Source organism: Anabrus simplex, chromosome 10, assembly GCF_040414725.1.
Source record: "Anabrus simplex isolate iqAnaSimp1 chromosome 10, ASM4041472v1, whole genome shotgun sequence".
In the NCBI taxonomy this organism is placed as follows: Eukaryota; Metazoa; Arthropoda; class Insecta; order Orthoptera; family Tettigoniidae; genus Anabrus; species Anabrus simplex.
In genome coordinates, this window is record NC_090274.1 from 2,265,121 (window position 1) to 2,291,918 (window position 26,798).

Below are 26,798 nucleotides of genomic sequence, written 5' to 3' on the forward strand. Positions count from 1 at the left end.
TTCCATTTTCTTTTCTACTTTCAGATATACCAACCGTATACATTTTAACATGTTTATTACGTTCACACTTCCGTTTTAAATAACTGACAGTGATTTTACCATCTTGGATTCAAACTATGGGAATTGAAGAAACATCCCCCTTTGATGATTGTGTTTACATTCAAGGCCATCACAGTCTTAATGATATTATAAAAAAAGGATCCATTTTAGTTTTAAACTCTCAAAATTCATGTTTAACCACGTTTTAATCTTCAAAAACAGTTAATTTACTCTTTTTTTTTTTTTTAAACACACTTTGGTGCATTATCGTTGTTTTAGATGTTATTGTATAATGTTTTACGAAATCATTTTTCAACATTTTAACCTATAATTTATAAGATTAGAATGACTCCATATGTATTATTTTTAAGATTGATATAGGCTGATGATGCCCGTAAGGAGGGTGAAACATGTACCATTGACTTTAAATGTATTATGTATAAAATTTTGACCATATGAAATAGTGGACCATATTGTATTGTATTGAACAGGTAGACTTATAATATTGTAATAATATTTGAGTCATACCACTTAGTCGAGCAGCTCGTCTCCTTTCTCCCGAGTCTTTCCAGCCCAAACTTTGCAACATTTTTGTAACACTACTCTTTTGTCGGAAATCACCCAGAACAAATCGAGCTGCTTTTCTTTGGATTTTTTCCAGTTCTTGTATCTACACTGGAACCATACTCTAGTTGGGTTCTCATCAGAGACAAATATGCTCTCTCCTTTACATCCTTACTACAACCCCTAAATACCCTCATAACCATGTGCAGAGATCTGTACCCTTTATTTACAATTCCATTTATGTGATTACCCCAATGAAGATCTAAGTACTCCCCAGCAAGGAACTTTCACCCGTCAACAGAGTGATTAAAACTGAGAGGATTTTCCTATTTGTGAAACTCACAACCTGACTTTTAACCCTGTTTATCATGATACCATTGCGTATTGTCCATCTCCCAACATTATTGAGGTTAATTTGTAGTTGCTCACAATCTTGTAACTTATTTATTACTCTGTACAGAATAACATCATCTGCAAAAAGCATTATCTCTGATTCCACTTCTTTACTCATATTATTTATATACGAAGGTAATGCCTTTTGCATTCAAAAACCAAATAACTGCACGCACTTGGCGGTAACATCCAACGGGAGCTCCATTCTCAAAGGCTGCCAAGCCAAGACCGAGTGCCTCAGCGTGGTGTGCGCATGTTTATATGCGAGCGCAGGAAACTCTCTTCACAATATTGTGATCAACAGCCGCAAGAACAGAGTTCTGTATTTATAAAAAAAATAGAAGACCTTATTTTTTGGATTACCCTGTTATATAAGAAACCATAAAGGTCCAATAATACCGCCTTCAGGAATTCTCTTCTTAATTATTACAGGGTCAAATAAAGCTTCGCCTACTCTAATTTTCCAAGATCTATTTTCTAGAAATATCGCCGCCCATTCAGTCACTCTTTTGTCTAGTCCAATTGCACTGCATACGACACTGCACTCATCACCATACATGAGAAGGAGTTGGGAGGGCTGCTCACCCAAGTCGAAAATGTGAGTACCAACGTGGGATTGCGAATTAATATTGCAAAGATAATGGTAACTGACACGGCAGATCTTTTAACCAGAATGGTTCAGTCATCTCTAGCAAGGGAAACTGCAATACTGAAATCAGGCAAAGAATTGCCATAGCTAAGAACATTATGACGGAATTAGAATAGCTCTAGCAGTCATCGTCATCCACTTCTCGCCAGCTTGTAATGTTTACGGCACCTTTCCATCTTTCCTCTCTATCCAACCACCATTGTTCCTCCTTAACTGAGTTCCAATCCAGATTTCTTATAATTATAGTACTGTTGATAGTAGTCTGCATTTCCCTCTTCCCTCCCTCCTGTCTGGGTCTCCATCATCCGCTTCGTCATTCTTTCCTCGTCCATCCTCTTATCATGTCCAAGCCATCTCCATTATGCCGAAAAGCTTTTCCACTCAATTTCCTTCCTGACATCGTCTTTTCTTACTCTGTCTTTCCTACTATTTTTCTTAAAAATTTCATTTAACAGAGATGGATTTTATTTCCTGTCTTGTCAGTGTCCAGGTCTCTTTACACTTCCTTCCTCACACTCTGGTAGCCTGCATTTCTCTGTTGAATCCTTGCTCTGATCTTAGTGTCCTGCCCTGCATCCTTTATCAGTGTGCTATATCACTATAAACTGAGGATAGCTAGATAGGGACGTGTTCATGTATGGAACAGAAATGTGGACTCTTCATGCTGCACATTTGAAGAGAATCGACTCGTTTGAAATGTCGCATTCCGGGACTAATTCTGTTCTGGAGGAGCTTAACGTCAAAACCTGGCTGACTGTAATATGTAATCTCCAGTTCTTTGGCCATATAGTCCAATGGGAACAGCAGACATGTTCCTTTAGGCTTTGTGTATAAGAGAGAGGGGGTACAGAAAATTATTTCAGTACGTTTTTATTATAACGTTCAATAGAATGCTATAAAATAAATAATTGTTGCACCTTCAGACGGTGTCGTTGGCGAAATACTGACTCGCCTCACATATAACGTTAAGAATGAGAATTCTTTGGTTTAACTCGCACAGTATTGAACCTTAGATCTTTAGAAGACAAAATGCTAAGATAAAATATTTCGCACAGCAGTTTACACAGGCGCAACGGTGAATTGTTTTAAGTGACACAGAAAATCCAAAATTTCGATGTTCACAATTGAGGTGCTGACATGGGGAAGACTTAAGTCACAAGCAACCAAATATTTTACAGTGTAGAAAATGACTATTTATTAATGAAAGCTCATCCACATTGAGTATAGAAATAAACTATGTTGTATAAACCAAAGATGTCCATTTTTTAAAAGTAATATTGTGACTACCCATAAACATTTAAGTTGTAAGAAAACATATTTCACAGTAAAATCCATGGTACTTCTTGTCTTGGTGTCCTTGGTGACTGGATTCTTTCTGAGAGGTTGGATGGACAGTACGTTTCTAATTACATTGTGAAATCATCCTTTTTTTGATTCCACACCTCCATTTCATTGAACGATTGCCTTGTTACGATCAGTGGTATAATCTTTATCCATGCCGGAGGTGCAGTGTTTAAAAATGTGTCCTCCTTGGTCATCGAGATAACTTGAAATGGTAAATAATGCCTGGTGTTTTGGACCATTGTTGGCCAAATTTTCTTCCTCTCTTTGATTACGCCAAAGTTAGGATTACACGTCATATAGGACTGTCCAGATGGTAAAAATTTAAGGTTGAAGCTATAGCAACACCATGCGATTCTTGTTTGGTCCAGTGCAGTTGTCACACCGTATAGTCAGACTCCTCTCATACTGATACTTTCAAAACACAAGAAGCGATCTTGGTTACGTACTTCATTGACAGAACAGAACGACAATGAGGTCCCCACAGAGGGTAAGGCGTGAGTGAGATTATTCTCCAGCGCAAGTGTTGTTGCTATTCCGGTTACTGTCTTACTGTTCGTTCATTGCCATTGGCCTGACTGTTTACTGTTCTTTCTGTAAAAAACGAAAATGAAATATTTTGGACCGGGCGAATTGGCCGTGTGGTTAGGGGCGTGTGCAGGTGTAACTTGCGTTGGAACCCCACTGTCGGCAGCCCTGAAGATGGTTTTCCGTGGTTTCCCATTTTCACACCAAGCAAATTAATTAAGGCCACAGCCGCTTCCTTCCCCCTCTAGGCCTTTCCTATCCCATTATTATTTGTGTCTGTGAGACAATTATAAACGTACATTTAAAAAATGATATGTTGTTACTTACTGTCAGCAGTTTTATTATAATTTTAATAGGTTGATATTTTATATAACATTTGATATTACAACTATACAGTCAGTAGCAGCAACTTCATACTTCATGGTTCTGTAGGTTATAAAGTCAGTACTACTTGTTGCACTGGGACTGCTGCCCTATTCTCGTACCACACAAGTTTGTGGATTCAATAACAAACAGTTAAGGGATCACAGACCTCGTGCAAAGCTTTTATGTAAAATATATATATTCTTAACAGACTGTTTGTCCATCAGATCAGCGCTGACTCACACAGATACTGCAATTTGGAGATGCTACCTGTCACATACATAAAGTCTTGTTCAAAACTATCCACGAACAACTTGACCGATATGTTTGATGTCCACAGAGGCCGATGCTATTGAGTACAAGAAAAGCTTGGAACGAGCCCTGTCTTCGCCTGCCCAAGGATTTGATGAAGAATTGGACAAGAAAATCCTCACCAAGGGTGAGTTTGATAATTCTCTACATTTGCCACACTGGGATATTTTAGAACAAGTCCATGTTTTCTGTAAATAATTCAAACTGAGGAGAAGAGTATGAATACTCCGTGGTCCCGCCGTGTTAGCAAGTAGGGATTGCTAACCTGCTAAAGGAGAAGTGAATTCTCAGTTTTCAAAAATATGTACTCCCTGTGGAGATACAATTTCAAAAAATTGCTTTCACAGCAACAGATCTTAAAATCATGGGAACCATTTTTTGAAATAGTATCATGTATATATCTCGATTCCATATCAGAAATTGGGTGCATGATATATGAATGTAAACAGGGTGTATCTGTTGCCTAGAGCTCTGAAAGCATCTGTCTAAAAATAGAAGATTAGTTGTTTATTTGTTGGCTGAAGTTTGGTTCAGCCGTGAAATCAGACTGCTCAATGGTACGGTAGGGTAGCTATCCATTGTCCACAAAATTAGATCTCTAGTGCTGTCTTTCATGTGGTCCAGCATATATAAAAACAAATGCTAATTATTCAGATCAAAAGCTGTCAATAACTACTGTAGAACAATTGTTTCAGTATACCTTTTCCAGATGATACTACTTACTACTTACTCCTTGACGCTACGGTCCTTGCAGAACCTTGGTCTCCGCAACAATCTTCTTCCAAAGCTCTCTGTCGATTGCCTTGGTCCTCCATCTCCGGACTCCCATGGTACGTAGATCAGCCTCCACCTCTTCTATCCATCGCTTTCTTGGTCTACCTCTACATCGTCTTCCACCTGGATGCCCCTCCAGCACTTTCTTAGGTTCTCTTGTAGTCTCCATTCGATGGACATGTCCTAGCCAACGCACTCTAGCAGTCTTCATCAAAGATACTATATCCTGCTCTTGGTACAGGTCTCTAAGCTCCTGATTAGATCTAATACACCATCCCAGTTCAGTTTTAACTGGCCCAAAAATCTTCCTCAATACCTTTCTTTCCCATGTCATTAACCTATATTCTTCTGTTTTATTTAATACCCAGGTCTCAGCTCCATATGTAACCACGGGTCTAATGACAGTCTTATAAATGGTCAACTTAGCTTTCCTGGATATTTGTTTATTTCTTAATGTTGGAATTAAGGCAGCATAGCATCGATTTCGTGCAGCCAGTCTAGAATTTATTTCCTTTTTTGTTTCATTTTGTGAAGTAATCAGAGAGCCTAGATATCTAAATTCCTGTACCCTTTCAAAACACTTTTCTCCACACCTAAGTGCATTTGGAGGTTGACTAGATCTGGAACTCACTAGGAACTTAGTTTTGTTGTTATTCACTACCAGGCCAATTTGCTGTGCTCCCCTCTCCAATTCTTCATAGGTTTCGAGAAGTGCATTCTTTGTACGAGAAATAATGGCCACATCATCTGCATATGCCAATATTTGAATTAGTCTATGATATATATTCCTTTCACGATTTGCACTGATGTTACGCACAGCTGTTTCTAAAGCAATATTGAAGAGGACAGCAGACATTGGATCTCCTTGCCTCAAACCCACTTTTACGTCGAAGGTTCGCAATACTTTCCCTTGTACGCATACCTTAGATTTACTTCCACTCAAAGCTGTTTTTACCAACCTAATCAGCTTCCCAGGATAACCAAGGGCTTTCATTTCGATGAGTAGTTTTCCTCTTTGCACTGAATCGTACGCTTGTTTAAAATCAACGTACAGTTGATACAGTGGTATATTATATTCATAGCACCTCTCCAGGATGATCCTCATTGTAAAGATATGATCTATTGTTGAACGGTTTGCACGAAATCCACACTGATATTCTCCAAGATCCTGCTTTGCTTTGTTTGTTAGACGCTTAGCTATTATTATGGTAAAGATCTTGTAGCCTATGCAAAGCAGAGATATCCCTCTGTAATTTTCACATTTCAATTTATTTCCCTTAAGAATTGGCTACACCAAAGCTGTTTCCCATTCTTCTGGTAATTTCTCTGTTCGCCAGATTTCCAGTATCAACTTATACAATGCTTGTATCAATACCGTACCACCATATTTTAACAACTCAGCTGTTATTCCATCTTCTCCTGGTGACTTATTATTCTTCATCGATAAGAGGACACCTTTTACTTCCTCCAAAGTGGGTGGTTCACTATTGCATTCCTCAGATTCATCTTCATTAGATTCACTATTTGGCAATTCTAATTCATATTCTTCATTTTGTATTTTAACTGGATTCAAAACCTCCTCAAAATATTCCGCCCATCTATCTAATATTTCCTGGGTATTTCCAAGTAGTTGCCCATCCTCATTTTGTATGCAGCTTACTCTTGGTTGAAATCCACTTTTTCTCTGCTTTACGTTTCTATAAAACTTTCTACTTCTCTTATGCTCATAATCTTGTTGCATCTCTTTTATCAGATCTTTTTCCATTTCTCTTTTCTTTTTTCTACAAAGATTCTTGACTTCCCTTCTACATTCCACATACGTTTGGTGAGTAGCTCTTGTTGCCCGTTGCATATATATCATCCTTGCTCTATTTCTTTTCTCCAAGGCTATCTTTACTTCCTCATCATACCAATCCTTCTTTGGCTGTTTCTTTCTTTCTCCTAGTACCTCCTGGGCTGCATTTGTGATGGCTTCTTTAATCATCCGCCATGATTCATCCACTGTTACTGCATTTTTATGGTTTTTCAAACCTTCTTCAACCTGTCTTTCATACTCCTTTCTCCTTGCATCATCATTAAGTTGTTCTTGGTTAAATCCTTTCCTCCTTTCTGCTTTACCTCTGACTCTTACCACAAGCTTTTGTTTCAATTTAGCTTTCACCAAATAGTGGTCTGAATCTATATCTGCACCTCTATAAGTACGCACATCTTGTACATCAGACGCATGTCTTTTATCAATCAGTATGTGGTCGATTTGATTCTTGGTGTTCCCATCTGGTGCCTCCCAAGTTTCTTTATGAATTCTCTTGTGCTCAAATGTAGTGCTACTGATTACCATATCCTTTGCTGTAGCGAAGTCAATAAGCCGTAACCCATTGTTGTTACTTTCCAGATGTAAACTCTGTGCTCCTATTGTGGGTCTAAATTCTTCCTCTTGTCCCACTTTCGCATTGAAGTCCCCAATTACTATTTTAATGTCATGTCTAGGTGCCTCATCGTACTGTTTCTCTAGTTCTTCATAAAACTTATCCTTTAGTTCATCCTCCTTTTCTTCCGTAGGTGCGTGTACGCTTATAAGTGTATAATTGAAGAAGCGGCCCCTGATTCTCATGATACAGATTCTTTCATTTACTGCCTTGTAAGACATTAAGGTATGCTTCAGTTGTTTAGATATCATAAAGCCTGTTCCACAGATGTTATCGCCATTCCCACTGTTGATTAAAGTATAATCCTGTAAATCGAACATCTCAATTTCCCGCCATCTAATTTCTTGTAGAGCAGCGATTTCAACATTATACTTTCTTAGTTCCTCTTCTAGTTTTCTGCTTTTCCCAGGCTGGAGTAGGCTTCTCACATTCCAAGTCGCTAATACCAATCCATAACCATTTCCTCGCCTAGGTCGTTTGTCAATTTTATCCGTCCGGTTTGTTCTTACTCTTTGCGGCTTCTCAACAGTTTATTTTTTTTAATGGGATAGAGTTGTCAACCCTATGCCCAACCCCCAACCTGGAGGACTAGGGTATCCCTTTTAGTCTGGATCATCACCTTCGACCTGTCCGGCAAGGGAGGCCCTACCAGTAGCTAAGCTACCGCCGGCATAGCTCTCAGGATCTTTTGACCACACAAGCCCCACCACCACGACAAGGTAAAGATACCATCGATGGGGTTTCCAGATGATAATGACCATATATAAAAATGTAGTCAATAAGTTGGGTTTCTCCCCCCCCCCCAAATTTGCTACACGTTGCACCGAAGAGATAGAATGGCCGTGGCCGTAATTAAGGTACAGCCCTAGCATTTGAGTGGTGTGAAAATGGGGAGAGAATGGAAACCCCTCTTGAGGGCTACCGACAGCAAGGTTTGAACCCGCTATCTACCGAATGCAAGCTGACAGCTGCGCGTCCCGAACCACACGGCCGATTTGCTCGGCAGTTAATAAGTAGCTACTAATGCCATTGCAGTAAGCCTGAAACACTATATCAAGTTCAACAGCATGAATGGCTAAGAAAGCAATGCAGATGCTTCTTATATCCCAGGTTGTAATATAATGTGTATATTTTGCCAGATGTTTTATTCTAAATCCATTAATACAATGTTAATAATTTTCATTTAATTTAGGCTCTTGCTCGGGTACTTCACCATTCTTGTTGCATACACAAGAAGTTTTTCCCTTCCTCACGATATACCTTCATCATAATATCCCTTTCCCTGCTGCAAATCACAACATAGCTTTTCGTACACGAAGCTGCTGCAATTCACTCCTGGGGCCTATTCCACAAGGAGTACATTACAAGTTACTAGTGTGGGTTCTTGTAATGTATGGAGTTGTACATTTCTGTTCCACAAAAGATTGAAAGTCTCTTGTATATTAGCAGTGAATTGTTACAAGTTTTACAAGTGACGACATATCAATAAACATACTACGTCATAGCATGAATCAGCCGTTTATCTTCGTATTCCATTCCTTGAATTAGGTTATGCTTGCCTCGTTTATTGTTAATATCGTATTTTAAGGTAACTTACGCAGCAAAAATTCGAAGAACTAATATTCCTGTGAATGTCTTAATGCTACAATGTTATTTTTCAGTTTATTTCTTTGACGATAGAAAGTTACTCCGTTATTATCACCCATTCTGTTCCTCCGCGATCCTCGCATATGTTCCACAATAGTCTGACATACCTTGGTGTGTCATCAGAAATCAGATGGCACTAATAATGATATTCGGCCGCCAAACTTAATTGTTTGAAATAATAAATTAACTCATTGATATTATTTCAATCAAATATCAACAATATGGATCAAACATGATATTTATCACATGTAAAACTTAATTGTTACAAAATTGCAAACTCTGCATGAATTGTTAAAATGGTGCCAAGCGAAATGAAGTTATACATTTTGAAGGAAATAGAAAGAAGGAAAGATATTATTATCGGTGCATTCAGTGAGAGTCTGAAAAAATCATCATCATCATCATCCTAAACCATCTCCAGTTTCCCGGGTGTGGTATATGAGCCTCCTCCATCTCATCCTATCCTTGTACCATTCTTCCTCCACCAACTTGTCCCAATCATGACCTCTCAGCAGTACATCGCTCGTAACTAAATCTATCCATTTCCTTCGTGGCCTTCCCACGGGTCGTCTTCCTTCTACCTTTCTGTCAAATTCCTTCCTTGCAGTTCTGTTTACTGGCATCCTCTTCATATGACCAAACCACTTCAGTCTTGATATCTGAATCTTTTTGAGGAGAGAATCATCTATTCCTACTTCTTCTCTAATTTTATCATTCCTAAAAAAAAAATAAGACAAAATAAATGGTTGGATGGAAATATTTGACTTGGGAACTGAGGGGAAAAGTTGGACGTATGTAAGAGATATTCTGCTCATTAATGATTCCAGGAATGTCCTTCTTGGAACATGTTTGTTCAGTATTTTCAGGTCAACGAACAATAATTTGAGGACGTTTTATATCATTTATTGCAGCTACCACAGAATGTATTGACCTACAGACCGAAGACTTTGCCATCCCGTGCATATCTGCAATAGCATGGTACTGACCACCATTTCTTAGCCGATGAAGTGTTGTTAATAACTGTTGTTTAGCAGAGAGAGATTTATTTCTGTTCGTATAATATTTTAACCTATGCCCAACATTTATCAAAAGTTCTTCCACTTGTGTTTAACCTAAAACGCTCATTGTATTCAAATACAGTGTTAAACTGGAAGTTTATTCTTTCCCTATACAGACGGTAGTTTTCATTTTCATCACCGTCACTATCACCATTGCCAGACCACATATTTATCAAAATGTAACTGAAATAAGTATATTTAAATAGCACTAGTACATTTATATATTATTGTCCTTTCACTGGTAGAGAATACTTCCCAATTCACTAGTAAGTTACAAGTACTAGTACTTTCGTGGAACACACCAATAAAAACTCACTGGTAATTTGTAAGTATGGAGTAGTAAAGTACAACTGTAGAAAATTCTTTTGTGGAACAGAAACTCTGGTATTTGTACTAGTTATTTGTAATGTAGAAGACCATACTTTTGTGGAATAGGCCCCAGCACATCATTGTTTATGCTGGGTCAGGAGCGAATGATCTGTATTCTACTGGAACCTTTCAGTCACGTGAAGCATGCGCACAGCTTCTCTCCTGTCACTCGTACTTGGAACGCAGATTTGTAACATAAATTATTTTGGACATAGTATATTTGCATCGGCGCTGTTAGAAAAATAGGATGTTTCCAAAGCAATGGTGATAATATATCACCAGTTCTTTTAAAAAGGATGATGAGAGCAAGATTGTACGTGAACAAAACAGCAACAAGCAGAGTGATAGGAAGCAACACGGGGGGGGGGGGGGGGGGGGTGTAGGTACCAGAAATAAGAAAAGGACCATCATTCGACAATTCAGATAATGAACTATATTAGACAATTGACTTTGTATTACACACACAGATTAACACGGGATTTGGAAAAAAGTCCAAGAGATAACATAGATGAAGACCACTAATGCATTTTTCCTTCTTTCATTAAAGACCACAAAGTTCGAACAAGCAAAAAAAAAGAAAGAAAGAACTGCTGCCCAAAATTTTCTGACAAATATTAGAACGATTTACACATGCCGTTAATGCATAACATTCCTTTTTAGGATAACAAGGATAAACTTTTCACAAAGCAATATTTTAGCATGACAACCATAATTATTGGCCACAATTTTAAAACCTAACACCTTCAGGGTGTTTTACAAAACTCTAATAATCCAAGTAAAAGAGGGGCGGGAGGGAAAGGAGGAAGATGAAAAATAACAAGGATAAGAGAGGGAAGAAAAAATAGGAATCTGACTGTGCAATGCTTAGAGAGAGTTCATCACCGGCTACTGTCCTTATTAAAAGTTTGAACATAACATGTCGACGGTGGTCACTCTTAGTCCAAATTAAAGATTTTAATCTTCATTTTATGACGTGAAAATTTTAAGTCCGGAGAAAATCGAAACAGATAAGGCACTAAATAAGGCCTTCAATAAGTAGAATGAATAAACAGGCAGGCCGCCTTAAAGGGCAAATTTTGTTTTTGCAAAAAGAGAAGTGAAGTGTTAGCTCACCCAGTGTCCGACGATACAATGTTTCCAGTTGGACGGAAAAGACTTGCGCTTTGTACGGCAAGCCGCACAAGGTCAGTGGCCCCTCCACTCTCACACACTGTATACAATTCGATGCCAGGCTGGTGAGACGAGCAAGGCAGTGCCAGGAAGCGAAGCCTAGTAACTTCAAGAAGTGTTAGGTGACGTAGCAGATGACGTAGGCCATAGAATGTAAACACAGAGTGGCAGTCAGTATGCAGTGAGGCACGGGAGGGAAGAGACGGGTGAGCAGAAAATATGATTAAACCATAAATATATAGAAACGTAGATGACAAAAGCAGGTATTAATAATTAAAGTAGAAAACAGATGATGCAGTAGAAGCGTAGATATTGCCGGAGTATATAGAGACGTAGATGCGAAGATTATTCCAGAATGTGGTGGAAACGTAGATACAGAGGTTGTGGCAGGAACACGTTACATACTTACAGATATGATATAGGCTTTTGAGCTTATGCCGTATCGAGAAAATAAGGTGAAATTCTGTAAGTTTCTGTAAGTACTTTGCTCTGTATCTTCAGAAGAAAAGCTCGACTGTCCACAAGAAAGGCGTGACAACTTATTACAGCTGTTCTCTTATGTCTCTTACTGAAAGGCTTCTCATGGACAGTCAGATTTTCTTCTGAAGACTCAGCAAAGTTCTCTGTGAAACATAAAGAATTTCACCTTATTTTCTTGACATGGGATAAGCCCAAACGCCTATATCATGTCTTGTTTCTAGTTGCTTGGCACGAGATGTACTCGCTTGTAATGGGTGTGAATTCCTGCTGAACACCGTAAGTCGGATATTTCAACTTTCATTGGTTATTCCTCTGGCTCGGGGCTGGGTGTTTGTACCATCTCACAGGTGGACTCGGAGACCACTTCCTGCGTGACACTTATTACAGCTGTTCTCTCATGTCTCTTACTGATCTGTCAGGATAATGTTGCTCTTGTATTTTCTAGACGATATGCTGAGGTTGGACCAAGGACTTGAGCCCCAACGGTACCACGCATACCTCCTGTACGCTGATGAGGACGAGGAGTTTGCCCTGAAGATCGTCTCTGAGATGGAAACGAAATATAAGTTAAAGGTACAATATACAGGAGCACGTAACTTGGTAAGAGAACAGCTGAGGACGAGCAACTTTCTGTTGATAACACATTGTTCCATCTATCCAGTAGGTAGGTTAAGCAAATGAAGGCCTTTTACCAGTTTCTGTCCTTGTTCTTCTTCGTTGGTGCTCCTCTTCGTTGTTTGTTGTCTTGCAACTTACCATATTTACTCGTATATCAGCCGCACTTTTTATGCCAATTTTAAGGTGCCATACTATGCAGACAATTTTCAGACAAATATTTTTTGAAGACCTGGGGACATGTTGTAGCCGTTGAAACTATTACGAGCGAGGTATTTATATAATAAGATAACAAAGAGATGCCGTGCAGATGCCTGTATTGCTTTTGACTATTACAAGAACGGTGGTAAATATTGCACGAAAACATAGGTAAAATGAGCAATACAACTTCACTGAATGGAATTTAATAGTCTTTCGTTACGTATGACTAGGTCAGACTGGGAGCAGACAGTTATGATGTCTCTTTTTACATCACGTGCTGTAGAAATATTAATTGCAATTTAATAATATCCGGCCCAGTTACTTGAAACTATTTACCATATGCCCTTAAAACAATAACTGTATTGTATACCGAGGTAATAGTCGAAACTTAAAACATTACTCAGGGAAAGGATGACTTGTTTTGACCAGCTTACTTGCACATCATCATGACAAAAGGAGAGTGTAATAACTTAGATTCATTTTTCTAAACTGCAGATCTGACGTCAGATTTGTAGTCGGCCTGATTAACTAGACGAGATGTGTCTGCTGTGGCTGATCTGAGATTCACTCTTCCCTTTCATGCACGTTGTCGTAAAGGCCACTGTGTGATGTTAACTGTTACGGCGTTGTCAGTAAAACACACACAATGCACACTGTATGAAATAAGTTATGTTGCCTGTGTTGTTGAAATTATCTCACAAAATATTTAACCAGATACACTCATATTTTATCTTATTTACAAACTTGCAAAAAACAAAGGAGGATTGAAACTGTATACGGAGGCTATTAATTAGTTTATATTCCATTCCTATTTTACCAATGCTATAGGTCTTTCACTTGCAGAGGGGCTAGAGTGTTTACGTTTAAAAATCTTTGAGAAAAAATTCATTATAATCGTACAGCACCATGTCATTTAAAAAATACTCCTTATTAGAATCACAAGCAGAGTGGCTAGTTTCACCTTCATCTCGTGGGGAATGTGGCGTTATTTGCAAATGTTTTGCTTTTAAATATATCGTACGGAGGCAGTTTATGGCTATCACCATACAACGTAACTTTTCGTTCCCAGTACTTTTAACTCTCTTAAACAGTACCAGGTGTATGCATAATTTTTTGCCGTAAAGACGTAATTTTCAAGGGAAATTCATTTTTTGTTTATTCAAAATATTGGCCATCGGCTTCTACACACTTCGCCCATCTTTCAGGTAAGTTATGAATGCCATGCCAGAACCGTTCCTCGAGCCATTTTCAAACTTTGTTGAAACTGCTGAAGTGCTGCTCTGCGAGCACGTGATAGATGGCGCCAGGTCGGGGGAGTACGGCGGGTGAGGAAGGATGTCCCATCCAAGTGATTTCAAGGTGTCTGCTGTGTGAGACGGCGCATTGTCGTGTAAGAAAATCACTTTGCCATGTCTTCTGGCCCATTCCGGTCGTCTTTCGATCAGTGCCTGATTTAAATGAATCATTTGTTGGTGATAGCGTTGTGCATTAACAGTTTCACCAGGCTGCAGGAGTTCATAATACACAATACTGCTTTGGTCCCACCAGGCACAAAGCATGGTCTTCTTGCCGAAGCGATTTGGCCTTGGTGTTGGAAGACCGGCTTCGCCAGGGGACGGCCACGATTTTTTGTCACCCATCACAATTCGGTACAGAAATGGTTTTCTTTCGTGTCGTTGAAGTAGCATTTCGCAAGTGACTTACCGTTTTTCCATTTGCAGTCCATTCAAATCGTGTGGGACCCAGTTACCGAGTTTACTGAACTTCCGCATTGCTCATAAATGTCTGCTGATTGTTTCTTGTGACACATTTAATGCTTGTGCCAATTGTTGTTTAGTTTGAGTTGTGTCGTCATCCAGTAACGCCTGCAATTTCTCGTCTTCATACTGTTGTGGTCTGCCAGAGCGCGCACTGTCCTTCACATTGAAATCACGATGTTTAAATTGTCGAAACCATGTCTCACATGTTCTAATGGATGGAGCGTGTTCACCACATGTTTCTACCAGCAAACGATGACTTTCCACAGCTTTTTTCTTTTGATTAAGTAAGAAAAGCAATGCGTGCCACTAATGTTCTTTTTCAGGCACAAATGACGGCATGATCGCTGAAGGATACAACACAGACGCTAGTGTTTGGCGGACTCAGCTTGTGTGTTGGTAGGTTAACGTCAGACTAATAAACTGATGTATGTGTCAGATTCATACGCTGCGTACTGTTCGCAGTGAAACTGGAAAAGACTTTTGTGTGCACCTGGTAGTGTTCCTTGGCATGACAAAATACACAGGGGTTCGGTCAGCATTGCCAATCTCTGAGGGGAGATAAGAGTTCTGCTGCCTTAACCTGATCACATGCCCGTGGTAACTTCATCGGTGCAGGCATTATTTGGCACAAAGATGTTTTCCGCCACGACGACAGCCGAATAACCCACCCGTGACTTGCCTTGAATAAGTTTCCGAGAATAGAGTGGGATTGCGCAGTTTCCTGTGTTTTTAAGTTGTAATGTTTCATGAGAAATCGCTGTTCCGCCTCTCTTTCACCCATTCCAGTAACGCTTCCTCAACACCCGGGAACTTGCTTTGTTTTGGGCCAGTTGTTGCTTTCTCCGATATCTCGGTTGTTTTTTGTGAACAGAAAACTCGCCACCTGCTGCGAATTTCAGCCATTTTAGCTTGAACAAAGCTGTGTAACTGTTTACAAACACCACAGATTGCACGTCTGTTTGTTACTGCAGATAAGCCACAAATATTTATGCAAATGTTCACGTGTGGCTGATATGCAAGTTCTAGGTCACCCTCTTGGTCTTCTCTCTTCTATTTAAATTCTTTGTAATACTTTTTCTGCTAAGGTAGTCCACAAGTGTACAGGCACTATTCGTTCATTATCAGTATATTTTTGTTTTATGTACAGCCACTGTCAAAGTCTAGTTGTTACAGGAAATCCAATAAATCTGTTTATTACTGGAAGCTTGGGAACTAAATATTCTGCCCAAATCTGTATGCTAAGCTCTTATATTGTGTCTGATTTTTTTAAGCCAAAGGTAAACCTAAACTAATATTGTGTCACTTTTCTGTGTGTTTCTAGTTGTGCCTCAGAGACAGAGACTTGGTCGGCGGCCATATGTTTGAACACGAAGCTATTATGAAGCTGATCTCAGAGCGCTGTGACAGGCTGATCGTAATCATAACTCCTAACTTTCTAAAGAGCGAGGCAAATAGATTCCTCGTTACCTTTGCCCATGCTTTGGCAATAGGTAAAGTATATCAATCTTGTGAGCATCAGTAATTGTAAAGAATAGTGTAGTATTGTCTCTGTTTGTTGGCTGTGTGAAATACGGAAATGAAAAAGCGATTGTTGTGGGACAGTACTTCTTATTCTGAGTGCAGCAGAATACAAAAAGGAGAATTAAATATCTTAACAATAAGAAATGTGGAGTCATAGCAGCCCTCAGAAATTGTACTCTCACACTTGCCAGTGGCGAGTTAGTTTTTACCTCCAAAAAAGTGGAAGAGTAGCCAAGCAACTTGTAAGAAGTTGAGCAGAAGCACAGCGGAGTGCACCAAGTGTCTACCTAAAGATAACACCGCAACAGCATTTTATATTGGTGGTGATATAAGTGAGAATCAGAATGCCATCAACTAAAGGAGGACATAAAGGGATTAGGCGAGCTGTTAAAAACTCCACACAAGTCTGTGTTGTCTCTACTACTCTTATCTTAAATGTGATTTTCTATCTTATACGACCTGTACTCATCTTTCATGATTAATTGCACTTTTATCCTATTGACTTGATTTTAGTTTGTGTTGCGCATTTTAATGTGTTATTATAGAATAGAATATATTTATTTATCACCTACAGGATGTCCCAATTACAGATTACATAGGTAATAGAAAGTTAAATAATATACATACAAATATACATATATATATACAAGCAGATATAAATCTTTAACATCTAACGTAAATTATGTATATACATTTGTACTACCAGGCAATGCCTTATTCCTTTGTCTCCTATATTTTCTCTTATTTTATTCCAAAATAAGGCATTGCGAATTAGATCCACTGATTGTTTTAATCTCAGTCATTTTTCATCACCATTCTTTTTAACTCTAGTCAGTGGATATGTTTTAAAATTTTAACTGTCATATATCATGTCGTCCATCTCGTTCCATTAGGGGCCGATGACCTTTAAACAACAAGCAAGCATCATCTTTCATGATTCTGGAGATGTATTTAGGCTTATAAACAGCTACAGCAGTATGTTCAGTTTAAGACAGCCTGTTTCCAGTCAATGACTGAGTCAGTGATGGAATGAATGAAGCCCCATCTGTCGCACTCCTCAGGGGCAATGATTAATGAATGACTGATGAAATAAAATGATATTGGAGTGTGTTGCTGGAATGAAATATGACAGGGAAAACCGGAGTACCCGGAGAAAAACGTGTCCCGCCTCCGCTTTGTGCAGCACAAATCTCACATGGAATGATTGGGATTTGAACCATGGAACCCAGTGGTGAGAGGCCGGCACGCTAATTATTTGAGATTTTAACATTTCCTTAACGCTGGATGCGGGTTTTGCCCTGTTGTAAAGTACGTTAAATCGAGTATAAAATTGCATTGCACTTATGGAATAATTTTTGGGACTGGAAATGTCTTCAGATAAATCGAGGTCACACAGAATTGGGGTTATACTGGAATCACTAGTTTGCTGAGCTGAAGGAAGTGTCTTATGGAGTTGCACACATTGCAGTCATCATCATCCTCCTCATTCCAGCTGACACCGGGTGATTCCTCTCCACTTTGTTCTATCGTTCCACCCTCCTTCTTCCGACGTGATGTTCCAATGTTAAACCATTTCTATGATGTTGTTTGGCGGTAGCTTGTCCGTGCCTGACCGAGTCATCAGTACACGTAGCGGCACTGCAACTTTTGACGTCAGCTGTTGGTTGCTTCGACGAGCTCTGTATTCCATATTCCGAGTGTGAGTGGAGAGTTTTCCAGGTAGAGTGCCTCACAATCTGCGTTCCCCCTTCTCCACCAGCATTTGTAACGTTGTCTAAATTAGCATCTGGCCGCATGAATAGAGCATGCAACACGTTCTTCCCATTACACTTGCAATCGCCATCATCTGTGCAATCCAAGGCTTTGTCATCTTCACTGGATTCCATCCTTGCGTGAACATTGGGATTGTCCCCGTATTCAAGCAGAAGTTCACACATTTCAAGTGTCTCTTGGCAGGGAACCATTAGTGCTAGTACATAAAGTGGACTTAGGCCTCCATGTAGGAAATTGGAACAATATCTGCTTAGTTCATATAGGCTATTGTTACGATGGGCTCGGCACACCCAAAGGCATTTTATACCTACTTCCTGGTTCAAAATTAGGCCGCCCCTGACATGGAGACAGATGACTTTCGTAGCCGTCCCTCTGGAGTACAGACGCTACGGATTTGCCCCTTCCGCCATCTTCATCGTACCGAAGTCCACCTTCTCTGTTGTAGATGCCGTTGAGGTCTTCACTCGTAAACCTGAGCTGGGACCCATACCAGATGTTACACACGGGGTCAGTGTGCTCTGGGACTCACATAGGCAGGGGTGCCACTCCCTGGGTAGGGCTGCCTTCGAAGAAGGTCCCTACCTGCTACCTAGGAACATTGCAGTATCACGAATATTTTGTGAATGAGGATTCAGCTTTGTTAAGAGGATAAAAGGGAAGCAGGGATTTCTCCTGGACATTACTACTTTAGGAGATGTACAGCTGGCAGTAAATGGACCACTCTGATGTAGCCATAGACAAGTGGTATTTCTCGTCAGGACATACCAAATGTTCGAAATCCAGCGAGGCAAGGCGCGAGTGAGAAGCCTGCAAAGTATTTCTGCATTTTTAAAATCAGCATTATTCAATCTTCAGCTTGATGCAAATCAGCCTAATAAATGATGGAGCAACACAATATGCTAAACGTTTCTTTCAACTTGCTCCTTGTGTTCTTGTGAGTGAGAAATACCAACAGGTTTTGAGGGCTGGTCATAGGATATTTAACTAAGGTGCCATAACTTTGGCTTCTTTAAGTTTACCTCTCTAGGTTGTTGGCTACCTAATACATATGCTGAAAATTATCTGTAAGACACCCAATTTTCCATCCTTACAAACGTTATATTGGTAGTAGAAAGTAGTTTCGATTGTGAATACTTACATAGGTTGCTAAGAAGAAGGAAACAGTGGAGGCACGGAGGGCAAGTGAAAGACTTCCTGATGGAGCTGGGGTGGGTACAACTGGTTTTGATGAGGAGGGCTGTTTGAACGTGCCCGCTTTTAAAGATGATTTTCGCAAGGCCCAGCCAAATCGCCATAAGAACAATGTTATTTAAACTCCGTTCTAACGAACTCCGACATAAGGAAAAGTCCGTTTTTAAGAAATATATTTTACATAAATTACCATCGCACATCTCGTTATATCGAAAATTTGCGATAAGGCACTTTTTTCTAAAACTACTTGAAATGTTAATTAACTTCCGTTTTCACGTAACCTCAGTCTGAATTTAATGTGTTATATTAAAGCTCTCCTTTAGCAACGTGTGAAGCCGCGATAAATTGACGCAGCCTTTGGAAATCACTGTTATCGGCAAACAGCAGTCCCTGTCATGTTAGATGCCGTTGATTAGTCGTGTCCACTGAACTGAAGGCAGTACCGGGGAGCGAAGTGCAGTTTACGGCGAGACTATCTGTATGCCCTAGAAGCATGACTGACGTGCGCGCATGTGCTGCAAGACGCAAGTAACTTCACGAAATACAAACATTTAGGTGGAAGATATCTTGCTGATTTACAGTGAAAGATATATTTCAGAAGATTAAAAGCAATGAGAAACTGAAAAGGCTACGGATATTGAACAAAATGTAAATGTATTCTAGAAAAAAATTACAGAATAAGTAGAAAGTTGTGCCTTCCATGGCTTACGCTGCCTGAACCGTCATCGATAGACCCCGAGTGTAAGCGTACGAAATGTAGAGCTGTTCAAGCTCTACAAAAAAGTCTGCGAGGGCATATACTTCTCTCCAACCATTTGACCTTTAGAGCGATTTTAGTTCACAGTCGGTTGTAAAAAAGCCTTTTCACATGAAAATGAGTGAATAAATAAATAGAGATTTTCCTGAAATTTTACATCCAAATAGTGTCCAACCTCCTCTAGGACTCATTAACGATTAAAATCGTCTTTAAAGTACATAATTTGTGTGAACGGTTCGTGAGTTAGGACAGCTTTAGTCAGGGTGGGTCACTAGTTAACATTAAAATATCCATAAAAATAATTAATTTCATATCGTACATCAAGCCCGCGACATTTCTACCGTCATATTTTTCAGTGTCCGCGATAATGGCAGTCGATAATAATAATAAATTTGATAATGTATGAATAATCCCATAATCCTATGTCCAGTCATTATCTGAAAAAGCTGAATCTTAACTAACGATAGTTAATGTCTCCAGTGAGGTCAACTGCCTTAACCTATAGCCGCAGCGCCGTTACACCAACCAGGCATTTCTGTTTCGCAGCACCAATCGCTGCTTAGGAGCGCAGACTGAATAATATCTGCAGCTTCATTCACTGTTTTTGTTCCTGTGTTGCAAGTTGTGCTACGAGTTACAGCCGACTATGTTCATTATGGCTGCTAAACTCTTCAACAAAAGATCGACATCATTAATGATGTTGAAAGTGATAGCCAAGTACCTTTTCCACAGATGGAAAAGGCTGGTTGACATCACGAAACAGAAGGAAGTAATTCTGACCGCGGAAGTGGAGTGCGGTTCTGGGGCAAAAATATGGAAGAATATTCATTCTTCGCCGTACAAGGAACTTGAAAACATTTTAATTAAATGGTTCGTGGGAAAAGGGAGCAAGAACATTCCAATTGATGTGAAAATACTTTGTAGCAGACGCAGCGTGCCTGGGAATGCTAATTTAAATTTTTTTATGGTGCAAGTTACAAACATACTGAAATATGATATTCAGGTTTCTTTAGGACATGGAATGGGACTCTGAAATAATGACATAATAACCAGGGAAACGCACTGGAGAGGGACGTAACCAGTTTCAATTGTATATTGCCACTATTTTGACTTTGAGGATCATTCTGTTTTCCAGAAATACTGATGGATGTTCCTCTCTTGTTGTCTGCAGATCAGAGAAGGCGCATGGTGATCCCTGTCATGTATGAGAGGTGCACCCTGCCGTTGGATCTCAATTACTACTTCCCCCTGGATTATTCTCGTTCGGGGAAAATGTGGAACTTCTGGGACAAGCTGTACGACTCTATCCAGGTCCCCAGGCCTGCAAGGTACAGCAGCTTGGTTCTAATTTGTACTGTTTTAACGCACAAAGCAATGTGTTTTTGTGGCTGTCTTCTTATCCTTCACTTCTCTCAGCAAGATTGAAGATGGCTCAGTGAGTATTGAAGCAGAGCTAAGCTCTTGCATGTTATGACGGCTATCACTTTACAATAGAAAAATCCTTGTTATCCTCCTTTTCTGGGGCAGTTTCCAACCACAGGCTGGGTCTGCTTGGAACATAAGCTTCTCTATCGACCACTGCCGTCCAGTTTCCTCCTCTTCAGCCGTCTGTCTCCTTCCCTTCAACTCCATTTCTAACATCTTTCTTGGTATCCTTTCTTCCTTTCTCTTAACATGTCCATACCACTGCACTTTTCCTGTATGGGTAGCTCATTTACCATTTCCCGGACTCTCATTTCTTCCTCTTTCCATTCTTGTTAAACCTACTCGACACCTTTGAAACTTTGTTTCCACTGCTTGTATTCTACATTTATCCCTCTCCTTCGTTATCCACGTTTCTGATCCACACACCAAAATCGGCACAAAATATCTCTTGTAGGTAATTCCTTTACATCTCTGTAGTACATACATATCAGTCCTCCCAAACTCTTAAAGAATCCATTTGCACATCTTCCTCTTTCATTGATTTCAATCCTGTTTCCCCCATTTTCTTCAATTACACTTCCCAGGTATTTAAAGCTTTCTGCTCCCTTCAACTGCTCCCCTCCTAACGTCATGCCATTCTACGCTCGTTCTTGTTTTGTGTCATTACCAGCACTTCACTCTTTTGTGCTGAGAATGAAGAACTGGGATTGATGACTGATGATTGTCCTCCTCTTTTGATTTCTCCCTCCTCCCAATGTATTTATTGTATTATGTGTTCCTTTTCACATTCCTATCTTTCTACACATGGCTTAAGAAACAGGATACAATGTCCATTAATATTGTAACTTTAAGTTATTTACATTAGAACCTCAATAATTCAAAATCCCATCTAATTCCAAGAAACTCTTGTTCCCGCAAACACGAGTGTTTGAATTGAGAAGAACAATCTCGATCCCATTCCCGAAATTCAGACTTTTAATTCAAAACTGCCTTTACATTTTTTAAATAATATTTTACAGAGCAATTTAAAGTAAAAAATGGATCCGCGTCATGATAGAATGCCTAATCAGTACTTTATTATGCCTTGTTACTATGCAATACAGGTTTCGACCTTCACAGAGGTCATCCTCAGCTGGTCATGAGATCCAAAGTTACTTTAACATATACGAGGACGGTTTGAAAAGTTCTCGGAATCACCTCTAGATGTCAATGCTAGAGCAACGAGGTTCCCGCTCAACAATTGCACATCCTTTGTGAGTGAACACGTGGCACGTCAGTGCTCTACCTGCAGGAGTGTGGTAGTGACAACTCTTTGTTGTTGTTCCCGCGTAGTGATTTGTGACAGTGGAAAAAAACTGAGATTCGAGCAGTGATTAAATACTTTGTAAAGAAAGGTATGAAAGTAAAGGAAATTCATGCCGACTTTCAGAACACACAGGGGGACTCTGCTCCTTCATATTTAACTGTTGCCAAGTGGACCAGCGAGTTTAAATTTGGTCGGGAGAGTTTGGATGATGATCCGCGTAGTGGACGGCCAAAAAGTGTTACGACCCCAGAATTTATCGCAGAAGTGCATAAAATGGTCATGGAGGATCGTCGACTGAAAGTGCGGGAGATTGCTGAAGCTGTAGGGGTGTCTTCTGAACGGGTGTATTATATTTTAACCGAAGAATTGGGTATGAAAAAATTATCCACAAAATGGGTGCTGCGGCTCTTGACATTGGACAATAAACGCACCAGATTGGAAATGTCCGAACAAAGTCTGGCCCGTTTTCAGTGCAACCAACAAGATTTTTTGCGCCGGTTTGTGACTACAGATGAAACTTGGGTCCACTACTGTACCCCAGAGACATAGAAGTGGAAACATGCTGATTCACCACCACCACCAAAGAAAGCAAAGGCAGTGCGTTCGGCCGGAAAGGTCATAGCCTCTGTTTTCTGGGATGCAAAAGGCATTCTGCTGATAGATTATCTTCCTACTGGCCAAACAATTACGGGGCAATACTATGCAAACTTCCTAGACCAACTACAGGAAAAGATACGCGAAACAAGGCCTGGTTTGGCAAGGAGAAAGGTCATCTTTCATCAGGACAACGCTCCGCCGCACACAAGTGTTATTGCCATGACAGAACTTCATGAACTGGAGTACGAGTTGTTGCCACTTTCCACCTTATTCACCTGATTTGGCACCATCAGACTTTCATCTATTCCCCAAGCTGAAAATTTTCCTCGGTGGACGGAGATTTTCTACAAGGGAAGAACTGACAGCCGAATTGGAGAGGTATTTTGCAGGCCTGGAGGAATCTCATTTTCGAGATGGGATCAAGGCATTGGAACATCGCTGGACCATATGCATTAATCTACAGGGAGACTATGTTGAAAAAAAAAAAAAAAAGCAGTTCCACCAAGGTAAGATACTTAATTCTAGTACATTCCGAGAACTTTTGAAACCACCTACGTAATTTAAAAACATGACTAAATCTAATGAAGAATGTCACATAATTTGAGTAATAATATTAAAATATACAATGATATTATGTGTCCTCTGGTTTAAAAAACAAGCGTCGATATTTTATGACGTATATGTTACTTAAAATTCTGGTTTACTGTTCGTGAGTTAACAGATAATTTGTTAAAATACAATTTCTACACTTAAAATGGTTATAGCATTCTTGAGGTACACTTTGGAGTTTAATTCATGGTGGTAAATCGTTGCATACGTCCAAGCATTCTAGAATGTTCAATGATGTGAATTGTTAATCTTGTGCGTTCATACAGTTGAGAATGTTGGATGACTTGCATCGAAATATTGTGGTATTTCATTAGTTTCCTTGGTACTAATCTCCTTATAAGATATTGGATAGGTGCAGATGTAGTTGCGTTGTTGGACATGCTAGTAATCTGTGAGAACAGAGAAGAAAGTGAAGTATAAGAGTTTCGTCAATAGAATGGCTACTGAACGTGTGCAATAAGTGCTTACTTACATAGTACTGTTGACTAGTTGATGTACCGAGCTTGATAGCTGCAATCGCTTAAGTGCGGCCAGTATCCAGTAATCGGGAGATAGTGGGTTCGAACCCCACTGTCGGCAGCCGTGAAGGTAGTTTTCCGTGGTTTCACATTTTCACACCAGGCAAATGCCGGAGCTGTATCTTAATTAAGGCCACGGCCGCTTTCTTCCACTTTCTAGGCCTTTCCTATCCCATCGTCGCCATAAGACATATCTGTGTCGGTGTGACGTAAAGCAACTAGCAAAAACTAGTCGATGTGTACAGTTCGGGAGCTAGCTATATCGGATGTACTGGAATAAATTTCTTTATTCCATTACAATGAACACATTAACGCCTTAAAACATAATCACTTTTTGTCTATAGCTCAGTATAAAGAGGATTATAAGCATAATTTTACAAATATTGAAAACGACATGCAGATTCTAAGTATGATCCCCAAGACCCCTCTACTCAATATAACAGAAGAATTTTACATTACAGTAGAACCTCGATAATTCGAAATCGGTTAATTCGAAATTCGACGTAATTCGAAGAAGTTATCGTTCCCGGAAACATGAGATACAGTTTTGCATGTTATTTAAATTGTTTAATTCGAAATACGGATAATTTGTAATTCGAAGTACAATATCGGCCCCATTGCCGAAATTCAGACTTTTAATTCGAAACTGCCTTTACATTTTAAAACAATAGTATTATCCGCGCACTTTTTAGTGATAGATTTTTGTACTCGTTGGAGAAGTAAGAAGGGTTCCGTTAATACTGCCAACTGAATGGAAATGAAATCTGAACTGAATCGATAATATGATCGATCGATATGAATTTTATAAACCTTTATTATTTTAAGCAAACAACTGTGTCACACACACATTATTTAATACTATATAACATTTCCCGTTGCGAAACGTGTTCCTAGCATGAATTCTATAGTTTGGCTTTGCTGTGTAAACAACAACAGTACGAGTACTTAAAGTGTACGCCAGATGTCGCACAGCGATTCTTAGTTTGTGTTTCAAAGGTTGCCAATACGAATCTCGAAGATAACCAAAGTCGACCGCTTCAGCACTAGGGTGTAAATCTATCACTAAAAAGTGCGCGCAGATAATATGTTACAGAGTAATTTCAACTCAAAATTTATCCGCGTCATAATAGAAGGCGTGTTCCGGAACGTGGAGGGGTAGCTTTCCGCACTTACACTCACTTCGGTGGGTCTACAGTGCGCTTCATGATTGCAAAGTTGAATGAAATCGGAATTCTTTTGTATTCAACCTTTTAATGGAACGCCGTAATATCACGCAACATGCAGTGTGCGGGAAAACAGAATGCGCGAACACTGGTGATGCGGACAGTTGACGAAAAAGCGTGGCTCATGTAATAAACTCGTAGGCACCGAACAATACTGTAATTGTCGATGAAACTGCATTGTTTTATTTTAATGCGAGCCCAAACGGTCTTATGGTTTTGCAATTGCAATGCACATGGAAGCGAGGAACTTTATCCCCTCGTCATAGAAAAGTTCGATAAGCTACAATGTTTTAATGGCGTCGGGCACTTTCCATGTCAGTACAAAGCATCTAAAAATGCAAACAGTACAGATATCCAAAAAATAATGCATTTGCACAGGGGAACCAGCATAATTTATCGTCGTCTTTGAATTGCGTGATTTTTTTTCTTTCGTTGCGTGAGGTTATGTTCGTCAGTGATTTATCCAAGTGCATTATTTGAACATTGTAAATGCACCTTGCTGGATACATTTCGGAAATAGTTTTTCCATGGCATTGGAAACGTTTAAACTGTGAATCGAGGTGATTGCATTTATTAATGGGTCTTAGAATACTTTGTGACGCGGCAAGTATTTACATTTCTGAAGTACGAGAGAAGTGCCATGGCGGGAAATCGTACAAGGATAGAGTCATAGCAGAGTTTGATTTTAAGGGCATTGGGTACTTTCTGTGTAAATACAAGGCATCTAAAATGCATACAGTATAGTACTCCAATGAATGAAGCACTTGCACATGGGAGCCAGCATAGATTATCCTCGTCTTTGAATCGTGCTTTTTTTTTTTCTTTCTTTCGTTGCGTGAGGTTATATTTGCCTGTGAGATATGCAAGTGCATTATTTGAATACTGTAAATGCACCTTTTTGGATACATTTTGGAAAAAGTTCTTTTTTCATGGCATGTGAATGAAGGTTAAATGCATGCAGTATCGGGCCTTAGAATATTTCGTAACGTGGCAAGGGTTGGTACTTCTGAATTGCGAATTGGCGGTTAATTCGAAATCACGTAATTCGAAGTCCGATTTTTGAGTCCCAACGACTTCGAATTAACGAGGTTTTACTGTAGTATAAATCAGTATGCAAACCCAAATTTTAACTTAAATAGAATTACAGATAGATTTAATATCCTCCTTAATGCAGTTATCCTGATTTTTA

General features: G+C 39.6%; 1 protein-coding gene across 3 annotated transcripts in view; it reads left to right on the forward strand.

Annotated features, from left to right (window-relative positions):
* Positions 1-26,798, forward strand: part of Myd88 (myeloid differentiation primary response protein MyD88) — a 65,412-nt gene that overhangs the window by 18,788 nt on the left and 19,826 nt on the right. For 2 of the 3 annotated variants that reach the window (XM_067154822.2, XM_067154824.2), the window contains exons 4-7: positions 4,218-4,316; positions 12,559-12,686; positions 16,011-16,179; positions 21,103-21,259. In XM_067154822.2, coding sequence (XP_067010923.2) covers positions 4,218-4,316; positions 12,559-12,686; positions 16,011-16,179; positions 21,103-21,259 — 553 coding nt within the window. The remainder of the gene's footprint in view (positions 1-4,217; positions 4,317-12,558; positions 12,687-16,010; positions 16,180-21,102; positions 21,260-26,798) is intronic. The other variant, XM_067154823.2, reaches the window with a different exon arrangement.